Below are 16,127 nucleotides of genomic sequence, written 5' to 3' on the forward strand. Positions count from 1 at the left end.
GGTGAGTGGCCTGACAGTGATGAAGGTAAAGGACAGACCTGCCTCCTGCTGGGCCAACAGACCCCACACAGGCCAAGCTTCCAATTCTCAGCAGAAACTACACACTTAGGTTGTTGGGTAAAATCCACATTTATACAATATTCATGTAATGTTGGCAACTTTTTCAAACAAAGCATATCTGAAGGCCACCAGATCTTCTATTTTCGATCCACCATTTTTGATCTTCCATTTTCATTTGCCAAAATATCTATATATGTCTCCAAATGAAGTAGCTATTCAAAAACATTCTGACTTAAATGGTCTCAAAGTACAGACATTCTAAACTCTAGAAAGAGACTTCATAAAGCAAAAGTTATTTTCAGAGCTGAATTTTTCTAAGTCTGTGTAACAGACCTATTACTCAAACTTGCTTAAAATGAAACGATGGCTTTAAAAACTTATATTCTCAAAATGTATTTATAAATTTCTCACTAACATTTATTAGTTCCTTAGTTAGAATGTGAAAATATCCAGAAATGTCGGAACTATAATTGCTGAATCGCTCCTAAATGTCAGACGCTCTGCTAGCGTGGTATATAGATGACTTCGTTTAACCTGAACAGCAATTTTGAAAGGTAGGATATCTTTTCACAGATGAAGAATATAGAAACAGAGGCTCAAGGAGGAGTAGGTAACAAATTAAATGGTGAGTTTGAAGATCTTCAATTTCATTTAGTCCAACCACATATGCTTCAGAAACAAACTGAGGTCTAGAGAAGCTAAGTAACTTGCTCAAAATCACATGGCCGGTCAATGGCCAACCTGGAACTAATAACCAGGTCTCCTGATTACCACTCTCAGAGCTCCTGAAAATGACGAGGTGAATCTTTTGTAGAGATTTCAATACAAATGGAAAAATATGTATTTTACCTGAGTGGGTGATCATATGACGTTTTAGCTGATTAGCTGAAATGAATTTCTTCATACATTCTTGACAATCAAATACCTCATGAATCTGCAAAACGTTAAATTGACAGTTAAGTCAACTATCAAAGCCAAAAACTGTACAGAGCTCAAGTAAAAGTATAAACATGTGGACAGTTGCTACTGCAATATCCAAACTATATATTATAATTCAGCCCTAATTTGTTCACACTATCCTACATAAACTGAAAATGCAATGAACATGTTACCTAGTAGAAACATATCATTAAAAAAATGTAAGACTGCATGTTATTTAAATATGTAAAACAGCTGACCTATTTTTAAAGTGCATAATAAATTTATACTCTCTGTAAAAAAGTATACCTAGTATCTATTAAGTCTCTGTTATGCACAAATTTAGACTTGGAAATACGTAACTTGCCAGTAAAAATATCCCCTTTACAGTAGTCAACACTCCTTTAAACTTAAATATATGTAGTACAGAACAACACATTAATTAATGTTAAAGACAAGGAGATACATGATTCTGAAAAGCATTTAGCTCACCGCAAAACTCTCACAGGATAGGAGGACCACAATAAAAAACTTTATTAGTTTTATTTTTAAAAAATTATAAGGGGGAGGAGCATAACTTTAGCAAACAACTGGCTAAATAAGTATTACAGTTTAATATTAAATTTAGTTCTTTCCCTCCCAGACACTAAATGAGAGAAACTGAATAGGTGGTATGAAAGGCAAAAGCTTAGTTTATTACCAGTAACAATGTACAAAGTTCTAAGAAGAATGTGTTGCAAGAAGCCTTATATTAGAAATGTTGATCACTCCAATGAATAAGGGCATCACACCGTTTTGCTGAAGATTCAAAAATGGTTTTGGTGAGGTTCTGTTTTTGTTTCAACCTCATTAAAGGTAGTGCTCACAAAACTAAACCCCAGACAAGCAAAGGTCCTTCTGCAGGAAGCCAAGATACTGTGGTGATCCTTGCAGGATATCTAGGGCCACTACAGAGTGAAAGCCAAGGCAGAAGACCCTGAACTGGTACAGCAATGAGTAAAGAGTGGAGGACTGGTAAACGGCTCCCCTGACCTAAGTGACCACAGAGGAACTCAAGGCAGGAATGGTGAAAAGACGGCACCAGGAAGGGAAACGGAAGCTGGGGCAAGGCTCACAGATCCCTGGTCTGCAGTCTGTGCCTTAAGCCTATGTCCAGCCACATGACAGGTCTGAGGAAGGCAAGTACCACATAGTACAGCAGGAAAACTTTCAGCCTAAGAAATTTTAAAGGCAACATCTTCAGTCATCAAAGACCCTCACAGCAATTATATGAGGTGTAATGTTTAAAGATAATAAGAACAGATTTATATTCTTAAACTCTGTTTCTGTAACATATATCTTTTATAATAAGCTACTCTAAAAAATGATGATGTGCCTTCTGAGACATGCATAAATGAAAACATTTATTTTCATTTTTAATGTTAAATTTTAATTAGTATATACAAATTTTAAATTATTTATCCATATAAAAATGGCAGCTGTTAAATAAATTACTGCAAAATATACTCATATTTGTTCACTTAACTCTCATGGCTTCTGAAACATGAAACATTTTTATTTATTTATTTTGCGGTACGCGGGCCTCTCACTGTTGTGGCCTCTCCCGTAGCGGAGCACAGGCTCCGGACTCGCAGGCTCAGCGGCCATGGCTCACGGGCCCAGCCGCTCCGCGGCATGTGGAATCTTCCCGACCGCGGCACGAACCCGCGTCCCCTGCATCGGCAGGCAGACTCTCAACCACTGCGCCACCAGGGAAGCCCCATGAAACATTTTTAAAGGTTGAATTGAATTGATATTATCAAAATTATAAAATAGAATATTTACTGTACATGAAAGCATTTTTGTATTGACTATCTTATTTATAGTAGAAAATTCAATCCAAAGCTATTCTCAAAACTCCTAAAAAAGTTTTAATAAAACAATCAGATTTAAAGTGAAAATGACACTAATTAATGCCTAATGCTAAGTAAAGCACCTTTTGTAAAATGTCCAGCTTATTAAATTGACATGGATGGTAATAACTTATCATTTGAAGTCCCAAATTAAATAATTTTCAGGAAGGATCATAATATATCTTATTGTAATATAGGGCAGTACATAGTAATGTAAGACACTGTTCTAGACTATAATATAAATTTGACCTATTCATACAGCACCATCTACTGGCAAGGTGAAATACTACAACCAAACTCTATTAGACATTAGACATACCCAACTATAAGAATAGTCAAAAATGGAGTCAGTAAAAGCTGCCTGTGGATTCAGAAAGGCTAAGTCAGAGGAGTTATGCTGTAATGAAGAGCTGCACTGAGCTACTAAGTTATTAACATTTGCAGAAACAGAACGGCTGTATTCCACCACCACCAGGTAGGATTTAAATCTACCAAGATATTCCCTGGGGGAAAAGTTCTTATGTTATGAAGAAAATAAATGGAAAAGAGACCACTTTTCAGAAATATGCCCCAGTACCAACTTTGTTGAAATAGTCTATTTGGGAAAATCTGAAATTTGGTAAGATATCTTAAATTTCAACTTCTTAAGATCAGGGAAGGGAAGCAAAGAATTATAAAAGTATGAGGATTTTTTTTTTAATGTTTATTCAACTGGATTTAATCTTTTTGTCTCAGACTAGGTTCTGCTTCAGAAACCTTAAGGGTGATGAGAAGGGAGGAAGAGAGACGTAAAAGCAGCAGCATCTGGACTGGAGTTCTGTGCAAAACTTCCCTTAAAAAGTAGCTTCAGTGCTTGCTTCAGCAGCACTTGCACTAAATTTGGGATGATACAGAGAAGATTAGCATGGTCCCTGAACAAGAATTATAAGCAAATTCTTGAAGTACTCCATATTTTTAAACAATCTGTAAAAATAACCACATGGAAACTGAAAAGAAAAAAAAAGTAGTTTCATGGCACTTAAGAGAAGTAATTAAAAGACACTGATCAGTTCAAAAGTCACACTTCATAAATGAGAGAACACAGGCCCAATGTTACATGGGGGGTTAGGGACAGAAGAAGATGACATCCACTGTCTTCACTCCTGTCCAGTGCTGTTGCATTATTTCTCCCTAAGGATCATAATCACTCGACATGTAGGATATAACCTCAGACATCTTAACAATTCAACTGTCTTATATGTTACAGGTTAAATCCACAGCACATGCTTGGAGTTACAGCATTGAATATCATATGAGTTTTAAGGCCTGCCAAGTTATTTTGGAATACAGACACACACAAAGAGACAAAATTCAACTTACAAACCATAACAAAAGTAAAATTTTACTTTCACTAGTATCATCTCCTCTCTTCTTTAGTATTAAATGACTAAAAGACAATATTATATGCTCCTAGATATTCTGAAAAAATAATATATGAACTCAGGAAATAATCATTTATATCTTTGTTATTGTAATATAACATAAAATATATTTTTGGACTCTGCCATGATATGAACAAAATCTAAATTTTAATTTAATTCTATTCTGTCGTAAATTCTATTAACTAGTGCTAATGTTGTTAGGGTTAATAACTGTCATTTACTTTTCAGGATAACTTTCACATTAAGATAGCAACTTAGTAAGTTTAATGCTTATTGCAAAATGTATTAAATTTATTTTCTCCTAACACAGTTGGCCCTTGAGCAACATGGGGTTTTGGGGGTTGGACCCGCTGCACCCCACTCCCACCCCGCAACCTCTCCCTGCAGTGGAAAAATCATGTAACTTTACAGCGGGCCCTCCGCATCTGCATAGTCAACCAACCCCTGATCGTGTAGTACTGGAGTATGTATTTACTGGAAAAATCTGCTAAAAGTGGACCAGCACAGTTCAAACCTCTGTTGTTCAAGGGTCAACGGCATAATCGTTTCTGCTAACAACACTCTGACATTCTTCTACATTATTTTTAGCTCTTCAAAACAACAGAGCTCTTTGTCTTCGTTTTGCCACACTTAACTATAATATGCGTCCATTTTAAGCTAAATGTCACTGCAGAGCATATCATAAATACACAAAAATATATGGTTTCCTCAAATATATAGTATTTCCTGAGCAAACAGCAACTGGGAAAGCTTGAAACCAGTATGAGGTGTCAGTCAGACACAATACTGTGGTGGAGAAATATTTCTACTAATTCTGAACAACAATAAACAACTCAAAATATTCTTTTGCGAGAGTTCACTCTTCTGCATATCAGTCTTGCATTTTAGAATATGTTAGTAGTTAAATTAATGACAAAACTCTGTCTTTACAATACAAAAATCAGCTAAAAATTTTCATGGCCGACACTATAAATGACTAAAAGATCTTACACTATGATGAGCATTAGTCTTTATCTTACTGACCTTCCTATGTTCCTGCAGGCTTGATGCTGAAGAACACTTTTTATTGCACACTGAACATATGAGTTTTTTCTTAGGATCCCCTAAACAAAAACAACAAACAAAATAAAATAAAGTACCACCATGATTTATATGAGAATATTAAGAGGAGTATTAGATACAGTGTTTCTAGGTGATTTATAATTTCTAAACAGGTATTTCATCTTAACTTACAACTCCAAAATTTTCAGTGTTGTAGAGATATCCATTAAACTCAGATAAAGAAGAGGCTACATTTTAAACGCTTTCAAAATCTGAGAATATTCAGCTTGGTATACCACTTTCTACATATATAAAATGGGCCTTTCACCTTTCCACGTTCTAATTTAGTATTAAAAGAGAAAAGCACACTTCCGTGAAAACTTAAAATTAATCAAATGTGTACATAAAAGAAAACCTGTATTTATTAACTCGTAAGTTGATTTTGCTACTTGCTTTAAATTTTAACAGAATATTTGATTTAATCAGCTGGATTTTTAAGAATGGAATTCAGAGATTATTCTTTTCAGCACTAGACTTGATCAGCCTGCAAGATCTGAGAGTATATGATTTATCATATTAATGTTAAAAACCAGAATAAGGTAAAATCAAGAACAATGAAACATTATATTGGCATTCATATTATTTTACAAATCAAAACAAAGCTCAGTTTTGTCTTCTTATAGAGTGATTATAATTATAGTAGACCATTTCAAATTTCAAATTTCACAGTGGTTATAAAAAACAAAAGACTCAACAAAACAAGATTTTCAAATACGATATAACAACATCTGCACGACCATAAGTAACCACAGAATGGTTTTTCAATTTTTAATTGATTGACTACAAATACTCAAAAAGTAAACAAATAATAAAATGAACCACCATGTAGCCACTGCCTGGCCCCCAAAATGACTAATCCAGGGCTATTCCTGCCAAAACCTCAACCTCATCCACTACCTCACTTCTCTATTTTCTGGAAAGAAATCTAAAATCAGTAGAACACACGATTACAAAATGACTTGATTAAAAGACTCTGTTTACGAGACAGCAACACTTTCAGAAAAAGGAAAAGATTAATTTTTGTCTTATCATTCAAGATACGGATTTCATATAATGCACTATTTTTAGCATGCCAAATAGTATAGCCAAGAAAAATTTTCTTGGTGATTGACAAGTAATATGGCTACTAAAGGAGAAACTTCTCCCGAGGAAAATGAATATCCGACAGCATGCATTTGGTCATCAATTCTCCATCCATATCTATTATACATGAGGGGCCACTGAGAAAGAATATTCCCTCTTTTCCAGCTTGCATCAGCGGGTATGTCCCTCCTTTAACCCACAATCCTTTATTTCCCTAGCTTATCCCTCAACTCAGCTGCTCTCTGAGACTAGACCTTATTCTTTCCCAGAAGGTAGGTCAGGCTTGAGGGAGAGAAGAGAAAGAGAAGTGACATTTCCACAACCACCTGTTTCACCTTATCCCAATACTCCTGCCATGGCTCCTCCAGCTAGAATCACAGGCAATACACCAAACCCCCATCCCTACTCTTCAACCTCTTCTCTCCTCCTATAGCTTCTATTCTTCACCCTAGGACTGGAATCCTAATTCCTCAGAGAAGAAACATGGGAAAAGTTTATGACTGTTTGCCTGAGAATGTAGATAAATGTTATTTCCCATATATACAAAATCTCTATGTCGGCATCTGCAGAATCGAAATCAAAAGAGAAAGATGGTTAAGGTGAGTTAAGGAAGTTAGACCCTTCACTGTTTCCTCTTGAGTAACTGGGAAGGTCACCCTACAAGCTTCCCCAGGTTCAAGGACAATAGCATCTACAAAGCCACAGCTAGACTTTATACCATTTTAGTTTTACTATATTCAGGTTAAGTCTGACATTTGACTTTCTGATTCAGCTTTCAAAAACAGTCAGGAACACATTACTTACAAAGGTAGGAGATGCACTGAAAATTAATACAACTGTACTGAATACGTAGTCACTTAAGTACTGCGAGTTTCAGCACTATGTGGGTTAAGTGTGCTTCTAGGGGCTAGTCTGAGAACCTACCCACCATATGTTACAGTTTCTATGGAAAAATGTGATCCATATTTTAAAATTCAGCTTCTCTCTTCTCAGCATCTTCAATTCATATCATCTAACGAGGAACATTTGTCATTGTCGGTGGTAAAAGCTGCAAGATCTTCTCTTTCCTTGAATACCTTTGTCTTTCTACAGTAAAGCGTTCTACGACCATGTGTATGAACACTGCTTTTTTCGCTATTCTGTATATGGAATATTCTTTCCCCAAATGTCTGTGTAGCTAACAGATGCAAGGGAAGAAGCAAGAGAGGGGCTATGAATGACCGATTGAGCACCAATTCCAGCAAGAAGTATGCATGGTGGCCTCTGGCTGAAATACAGTAAGTTTCATATTTTATGTGATCCACAACACAGGAAAATAAAAAACTTCCTTTTATGTTATTTCCTACAAAATCACCGTAAGTTTTCAGAATCAGTAATATTTTAATATCCAAGACCAACTACAAGCAGCCTCAAAGAAATTATGCTTCTAGCACAGTCTGAAGACCACATGCCCAATAACAAGAATGCAAGTTTCCAGAGTTTCAGTGCGCATCTGTTTTTTTACTTAGTTCAGCAAAGTTAACTTTAAAAATGACATGAAAGATTTGTTATAATACATTGCAGACAAAGATGGAGAAAATTAAGAACAGCATTTTAAACATAACAGCTTTAAAAAAACGAAAACTAGGAAGAGACAGGTCTATCCAAAAGTTATGATTGCCTTTTGCAAAGATAGGAAAGGCCCAAGTAGAAAGAATTCAGAAAAATGTCATCCTCTCTATATCCTTCAAAAGGAAAGAAAGAAATCAGAACACTGTGAAGTCCAAGTGATGTGCACCATTCTGAAGCCGCATTTCACAAGCCCTTACCTTCTGCCACCCTGAGCTTTCAAATATGGCTTGTAGTGAGTGTGCAGCCCAAACTGGTGGTGCGAAGTTGTAACTAGCATTAAAAGAGACACTTTTTGGACAATGAACAAATACAGGAAACAGAAACTGAGTACCGGTTATTCTTTTCTCCTGAATGTGAGAATAAACAGGATAGGAGAAAAGAAATAACACTTTCCTCATATGCAGAAAGACATTTCCACCCAGAAGCCAACGGCAAAAGTAAACACATGAGAAAAATGGAAGTATAGAAGGATAAGAGGGGTGCCATGAACCTCAGCCTCCTTTAAGGAAAAGACGCTGAAGAAATAAAACATTCACTCTGACAATATTCATCTGTTCGATTTAGTGCAACAGAGTCAATCCCTAAAGTCAAAATACATTTACCATGTGCCAAGCAGATGAAATCTAAGTGACAAATTTTCTAGTTGTCCTATTGTTTAGCTAGCCATTAGAAGGAATTCAAATAGTATCTACTTTATAAATCCAAATATATTCAATTAGCATGTCAAAATGTAGCCAGTAATTTTCTCCAATATGGAAGAAATATAAGGATTTTTAAAAATGGAAGTTTACTGTAAAAATATTAAGGCAGAAGGGCATCACTTAACAGTTTTAAAATATATCTACTAAAAGAGAAATTTCACATGCTAAAATATTAAAATTATTATTTAAAACATTAATTCTTAATGCACCTGGCTACCAAGCACAACTAGATTCTAGCTTAGGTTTCCAGTTATGATTAATTCAGAGATAGGAAAAATGACGAATATTGCTGAAATCAAAAAGAAATAGCGCTCAGTGGAAGAAAAAAATTCCATTTCCAGAGCTCTACATCTGTGTGAAATACAATGGAAAAGCAAGCTCTCTCCTCAAGAGTGAGAATTAAAAACAGATCGCTGTGGCCTGGGGAGAGGAAGCCCCTTTAAAAACAACCCTCTGATGAGTTCTCACCGGCGTGGATGTTTTCCTGGTGTCTTCTCAGGGCATCCTTGCTCTTCAGTCTCTTTCCACAGCTGTCAGCCTTACACACAAACCTGGCATCTCCCCGGCAAGTCTCCTGGTGCTGCTCAAAACTACAAGACAACCAGGAATGGGAAACAGGGAGAAGAAATGGTGAAGACACCTACAAACTTCTAACATCCAGGTTGGCTTTTGTAATGCATGCTCCTCAGTAGAGTTTCAGGGTCATTACAAGTGTTACCTAGGCAGGTAGGAAGGAAAGCACTGAAATTCTGCAGCCATATGATACTAAATCACTAAGAAGCATGAAAGCATGCATGCCTATGATGACCCGCAATTATATAACAGCCATCTGATAACTCAGATACAAAACCTTGACGCTGAACTGAAGGAAGAATTGCAAACAGAGCACCGAAAACTTCGTGAAGAATCCTTCAGACTGCTTTTCGCTGAGCACTGAAGAACACTGAGGGGAAATGGACAAAAAACAAAAACTGGAAGTCTAAGACAAAGACTTATGAAAATATCTCTACTTTGAATGAAGTCACATTCATGATCTCTCCTTTCATTCTGCCTTTTGCCCTTTAAAATTTTAAGTAGCACCTACAGTTGAACTATAAGACTCAGTTCAGCAAAAGTATGTTTGGTGTAGAATATGTAATACTAAATTGAATAAAAGCTGACTAGAATGCAGTTTTAAAATCTATTCATTAAAAACTATATAGCCCTTGCCTGGTTTTTTAAAGAGTGTATAAGAGAATTTCCAAGTTTTAAGTTTAAGTTTTGAACAGAAATTTTTCACCTCACATTTCATAAGCAAAAGTGGATGCATATATGAAAACTGTCTTAATATGAAATACAGCATGTTTCAGAATTTTACTTTAATGAATTAAAAAATGAAACATTAAGCCTATGTTAAAGATTTCTTGCTCATATGCAAGGTGACATTCTGTTAAAAATAAGTTTATAAATATATGTATCCACTTTCTCATTTTTAATAATTCACGATACTGTACAATACTTAAGTAAAAGGATAACTTAATATGCTGTTAATATATTTAAAATAATAAAGGGTGCAGAGCAATGATTGGGACCATTTAATTCATTTCATCATCATACCTTCATCTTTAAATTATTTCCACAACATTGCTAGGAAATAAACAGTGCTTCCCAAAATGGCCCTGTATTCTTCATACTCTGAACTCTCTCCATTTCTTAAACTATTTCTTTTCTTTTTTTTTACACATTTCAGAGGGAATATCGAATGCAGACCGCTGAAACTTGATCTGCCACCTCAAAGCACTAGCTAAATTATGCATATCAGATTTCAAATTAGTACAGCAATGAGCTTAATATTTAACGGCAAGTTATTAAATGGACAAAGATTGATTAGCATAAACAATGTTTAGTTGTTAAACTTCATAATCAGAATGTTTCAAAAACCAATGTACTATAGTAAGAGAAGTTTACGACAGTGACAATAGAGAATGCTTAATTTCTACACACACACCATCACACACGCACACAGGTTAGAAACTATAAGACAAACTGAATGAAACAGTTAAACAACGTGTCAGCTTATAATTTTAGATATACTCTTGAATGTACGCACTGCCTTTGCAAAGCCTGTTTAACTGGGAATTTCTTCCCACAGCTCTTGCACTTAAATTCTTTCTCCTCTGTGGGTTTCTGGTGCAATGTCTGAAGATGCTCAGCAAGAATTTCCTCACTGGTAAAACTCGATTCACACTGGGGACAGGCATAGTCCTCTTTACAGCCAAAGCGATCTGCGAAGAGCCAAGAACTGCTCAGTTTTGCCCTCATTTTAAAATCAAAATTAATTGTGCTTAATGGTACCAGATTAGTAAATTTTTATTATCTCTATGAGTATGAATAGGTTGCCCATGAAAAATAATAGGAAGTGTTACTAGAACAATACATTATTTTTTAAATCATTTAACTTGTGTTTCACCAAATTAATACAATCAAAATCAATTTTTAATTTACCCTGTAACATTAACTTTTCACATCAAAGAGTTATAACAAATGTTGAATTGCATCGGCAAAGTCTTCCCTGAAACGGGTTATCCTGAGTTCACTTTTAGCTGCAAGAAGAGAAAAACTCAAGCAAGGGGAACTATGTTGAATTACCAAGGGGAATCTCACATATATATGAAAAAAGGCCAAGGTCATAAAAACAGCACTCGTTACAGTAGGTGGAGTGAGGCTCCACTGTCTCTCTGGCTGTCAGTCCTATATGGACTCGCATGGCTCTACCCAAATTTTTCAAAGTGTGCTTCTTAAATTACATATTTTTTCTGATTATCAAATAAGATTAATTTTTTAAAGATTTTTTTTGGATGTGGACCATTTTTAAAGTCTTTATTGAATTTGTTACCATATTGCTTCTGTTTCACATTTTAGTTTTTAGGCTGCGAAGCAGATGGGATCTTAGCTCCCCAACCAGGGATCGAACCCGCAACCCCCTGTACTGGAAGGAGAAGTTTTAACCACTGGACTACCAGGGAAGTCCCAAGGTTAGATTTAGATAAAATGCAGAAAATATGAAGAGAATAAAAATCACCAATAACCCCACCATGAAGAGACAACTGCTGTAATCTATTTCCATGCCTGAGTTGTCTTTTGTGCATTCATATTTCATGTGCAGTCTAAGAACCTTTATGATCATACTTTTTATGCAATTTCATGTATTGCTCTTTTTTCCATTTAATATTTTCTCAAGTCAAATTTTTTTTTAACTTAAGGTACCATAATTTACTTATTTAACCAAACTCTCCATTGTTTGACATTTGAGTGGATTCTTTGTTTCTTTTGATCACTGTTTGGTTGGTTTTGCTTCTGTTTTGGGGAGGTTTTGTTTGTTTGTTTTTTGGGTTTTATATTTTGCTTTTATAAACAAAACTGAATTCTAAACTAAAAATATCAACAATATAAGCACGTGATTCATATGTTCTAAGAATCTGTGTAAGTTTCTGTTGATTCTTCTTACAAAAGTAATAGAAATTGATATTTTGTTAACTAAATAAAGAAAAATCAGGGTAGTAATAAGTAGGAGACTTATTTTTAAGGTAAAATAGTGGACACAGTAATACCGTACCCTGGGGGCAACACTGAAAATAAATACAAAAATAAAGAAAACATAGAATAGTACAGAAATAATTCCCATCACCCCAAATCTGACATTCCAAACAGCATAATGCATATTTGGAAAGACAAAACAGATAGCCTGTCCTCATCTTCCTTTTAAATACTCCAACTAAAATAAAGAAACAGAAGCATAATCTGGCAATACTTGGGAATACTCATACTTTTTCAGCCAATGACATACAGTTAGAATAGAAAATTCATATAAAAGACATTAATACCACAGTGACTAAAGAAACCAGGGTCACTTCTGAAGTGGCTTTGTTAAGCAAAATGGAAAAATTCTCTATAGTAAGTATCAACCTTTTACAAAATGTGAACACCCTTAACACCATTCAAATTTCCCTCAAACCCCATCAGGAGTAAAACACAACAAAACAGAAACAAGCCCTAATAACAACTGATTATTCCCTGGCAGATGACAAACAAGTGACATCTATCTCCTAGATTGCAGGGCTGATTTAAGCAAGTCTACCTATGGTCATCATACATTTTTGGTTACCCTACTAGAACAACCCAGCAATGCTGTAGGCCTCTATGATCAGAACAAAGAAAGATTTCCAGATGCTCCAGATTCTCAAAGGATCTTAAGAGTGAGGCCCAGGAATAATCCCACAGGGCCCAGCAGGACCTCTGCACTCACCTTTCCCCATGTGCAGATGAGAAAGTAAAGTCTCAGAGTTAGTGACTTGCCTGGTTATAACATGGATGAATGGCAGACTCGGGACTGGAGTACAAAAATCCTCATTACTGGCTACCCACCAGTGAGAGCAGTGAAAGCTGGGAGCTGCCGCTGACCTTGGCAGTCCTACAGGGCACATCCATCACCCACCCCAACCCATCATTCCCTTCCTGCTGGAAGAGAGGCACACAACTGAATATCCTCCGAGAGTTCTGACAAAAACTAACTTTATTTCGAGAACACCCTATTATATTGCAATTATAATCAAGCACAGTTCAAACTTTATTTCTCCTACAATTTTCATTCTCTCGGACCATCAATTAGAGGTAATACCTTTTCTGCCAGCTGTTGATTGTCCTTTAGAATTTTTACCTTCCTCTTCTTTGATCATTGTCATAATCTGCTGTTCTTCTTCATCGGCCTCCATGTCACTATCCAGGTAGCCAATCAGAAGCTCTGTGTCTGTTTCTATATCTTCAATTGCCAAATAGAAAATGTTTTCTCCTTCCTGAGACAAAATTAAAAATATGTGCTGTTATATGACCAATATACCTCAATAATAAAAAAAGCTAAATCATTCGTTTCTGATGGTAACTAAGAAATCATTTTTAAGATACACTGAGTATCATGGGCTCAAGAAAAGTTACTGCTCCGTTTTTTATATCTCCACTTGATCTGAACACTGAAAAAGGAAACTGACAATATTTAGTCACCTGGCAAATAAACTACAAATATATATTAAAGATAGTGACATTATACCTATCAAATGAAATAAGGATAATTATTTAAATTTCTAAAAGTTAAATTTTGCATCATTAATTGGCTTTATGCAGTAACACCTTGTGGAGGTCCATAAATGCAGTAGAAAATAAATTTGTTAAGTAATGGTGTCATTTCTGAACCCAAACAGAGAGCAATGAGATATCAATGACTTAATTATGATTAATATAAAATGCAAAACTGAAAGAAGAAGAAAACTTTCAAGTTATAACACAAACCAGAGGAACTGCAAATGAACCCTGAAAGAATTTCCAAAAAGCTGGACCGGGAATAGAAAAAAGACTAGGTACCTGGGAGGTTCAAAACATTGACTGGGTCACCACGTGTACCTAAATCCCACTAAAATGACAGAAGAAAGAAGAAAGCAAGTTCCACCCTTAACATACCACCATTTTTTAGAAAATTCCAAAAGAAGAAATTAGCCAGGGTTGCTAACGCAGAAGAAATCTCAACCCATAACAGACTGAGAAGAGGAATGCAGCAAAGAATAACCCAAGGAAACCCCAGAGAAACTTCATACTTGGAACCAACGATACAAAAAGCCCCTCTGGGGCTTCCCCGGTGGCGCAGTGGTTGAGAGTCCGCCTACCGATGCAGGGGACACGGGTTCGTGCCCCGGTCCGGGAAGATCCCACATGCCGCAGAGCGGCTGGGCCCGTGAGCCATGGCCGCTGAGCCTGTGAGTCCGGAGCCTGTGCTCCGCAACAGGAGAGGCCACAACAGTGAGAGGCCCGCATACCGCAAAAAAAAAAAAAAAGCCCCTCTGGGCCCGGGGCCAATTACCAGGGAAGCCAGAATTGGGGCTGCTTAGCCGGCAGTCCCCAGGAGAAACACCCTGAATTGATGTCTTTTACACAGTTGAGGGTTTGTTCTGGGAGGGCTCCTAGCTTGGCTGCTGAGGATAAAGAGAAGCAAAGCATAACCTGAATTGCGGTGGGCAAGTGAGGGAAAGAAGAAGGACAATAAGCTCCACCCAGGAGTGAAATCCAATAAAGCGAAGAACACAGAACAAAGCCTCCTCTCCTCTGGCAATACCATAGCACCTAGGTGAGGGAGGGAGAGACAGAGGAGTAGGAGAAATCTGTAATGAATGTATGCGTGTATATATATGTATGTATACACAAGCAGAGCCCCATGAAAAACTCGAAAATATGCATCAAACTGTTATAAAGTTATCATTTTGAGGCTGGGAGAAGTAGGAGTCTATATTGAATACTGTTTTAGTCTCTTCTTACAACAAAGATTACTTTGCAATTTAAAAATGCAATTTTAAAAACAATAAATATTAGAAAATTCCATGGATGAGGCAGAAATTATGATCACATTTATCACATACTGTGTAAGGGAGGATTGACTCCGAAGTTCAAAGCAATGAAGCACATTGACCATTAGCTGCAGTTGATTAAATGAAGTTCCTGTAATATTTTACAGCATTCTTGGAAGTTCATGAATTTCATACCTCCAGAAACACAGAAAGTTATTTCTAATTAAGAACACAGTTAACTTCTATACAACTGTTACTTTTAATGCAACAAAAACAAACAAAAACTAATGCGGACACTCAGCAAAAGAAAGATTTCTTTTTCAATTAACTCAGAAGCGGCACTTTCCAGGTTTTGGAACCTACTTGCTAAAAGAGTCACCAAAGCAACAAAGGGCTCACCTAATGAAGATTTCAGAAAATAATCATAAACCTTAGTGGTTATCTGATCAATATCCAAGAAAGTTAACTGAAATGTCTTTCCAGCATATTAGTCATTCATTTTATAATGAATGACCTTCATAGCACCAAGAGAAGATAATCATTTTTAATTGTAAAACATGATAGCATTAACTTAAACGGCAATCGTAAGACACAACATGCCTATTTAGGGGTTCTGTAATAAAAGAAAATTTTAACATACCAGTTAAAACTTCAATTTAACAAAAGTAATGGCTGCATTACAAGCTCCAAGGATCAAGTACATGTTCTATCTGGGTGCCAAACATGTGATAAGAGAAATGTCATGACAGGTACAGCTCCAATCTATTTATTTAATGCAGATAGATATCTAGATATCTCTCTACATATAATTCCTACCACTACCCAGACCAAGAGCCTCTTCCTTTTCATTTGCCACCACAATAAAATTATTGTAAGAAGTATCCTGTTAAATTGCTTCCTTACTGATTTAATCACTCAACAACCTTTCATTATATTATTCTCCTTCTTCAAAACCTCTGATTGTTAGAACCT

The 16,127-nt window shown here is 36.1% G+C and overlaps 1 protein-coding gene and 1 non-coding gene across 2 annotated transcripts in view; one reads left to right on the forward strand and one right to left on the reverse strand.

Annotated features, from left to right (window-relative positions):
* Nucleotides 1-16,127, reverse strand: part of PRDM5 (PR/SET domain 5) — a 211,136-nt gene that overhangs the window by 98,099 nt on the left and 96,910 nt on the right. The window contains exons 4-8 of the mRNA XM_029234546.1: nt 13,445-13,619; nt 10,877-11,051; nt 9,256-9,377; nt 5,315-5,394; nt 910-994 (exon numbers count right to left, since the gene is read on the reverse strand). Of these exons, the coding sequence (XP_029090379.1) occupies nt 910-994; nt 5,315-5,394; nt 9,256-9,377; nt 10,877-11,051; nt 13,445-13,619 (637 nt within the window). The remainder of the gene's footprint in view (nt 1-909; nt 995-5,314; nt 5,395-9,255; nt 9,378-10,876; nt 11,052-13,444; nt 13,620-16,127) is intronic.
* LOC114903322 lies at nt 3,720-3,826 on the forward strand. The gene has a single exon (XR_003795708.1). It is a non-coding gene; the product is annotated as a U6 spliceosomal RNA (small nuclear RNA).

Source organism: Monodon monoceros, unplaced genomic scaffold, assembly GCF_005190385.1.
Source record: "Monodon monoceros isolate NGI ecotype Baffin Bay Population unplaced genomic scaffold, NGI_Narwhal_1 Super_Scaffold_20, whole genome shotgun sequence".
Taxonomy (NCBI): domain Eukaryota; kingdom Metazoa; phylum Chordata; class Mammalia; order Artiodactyla; family Monodontidae; genus Monodon; species Monodon monoceros.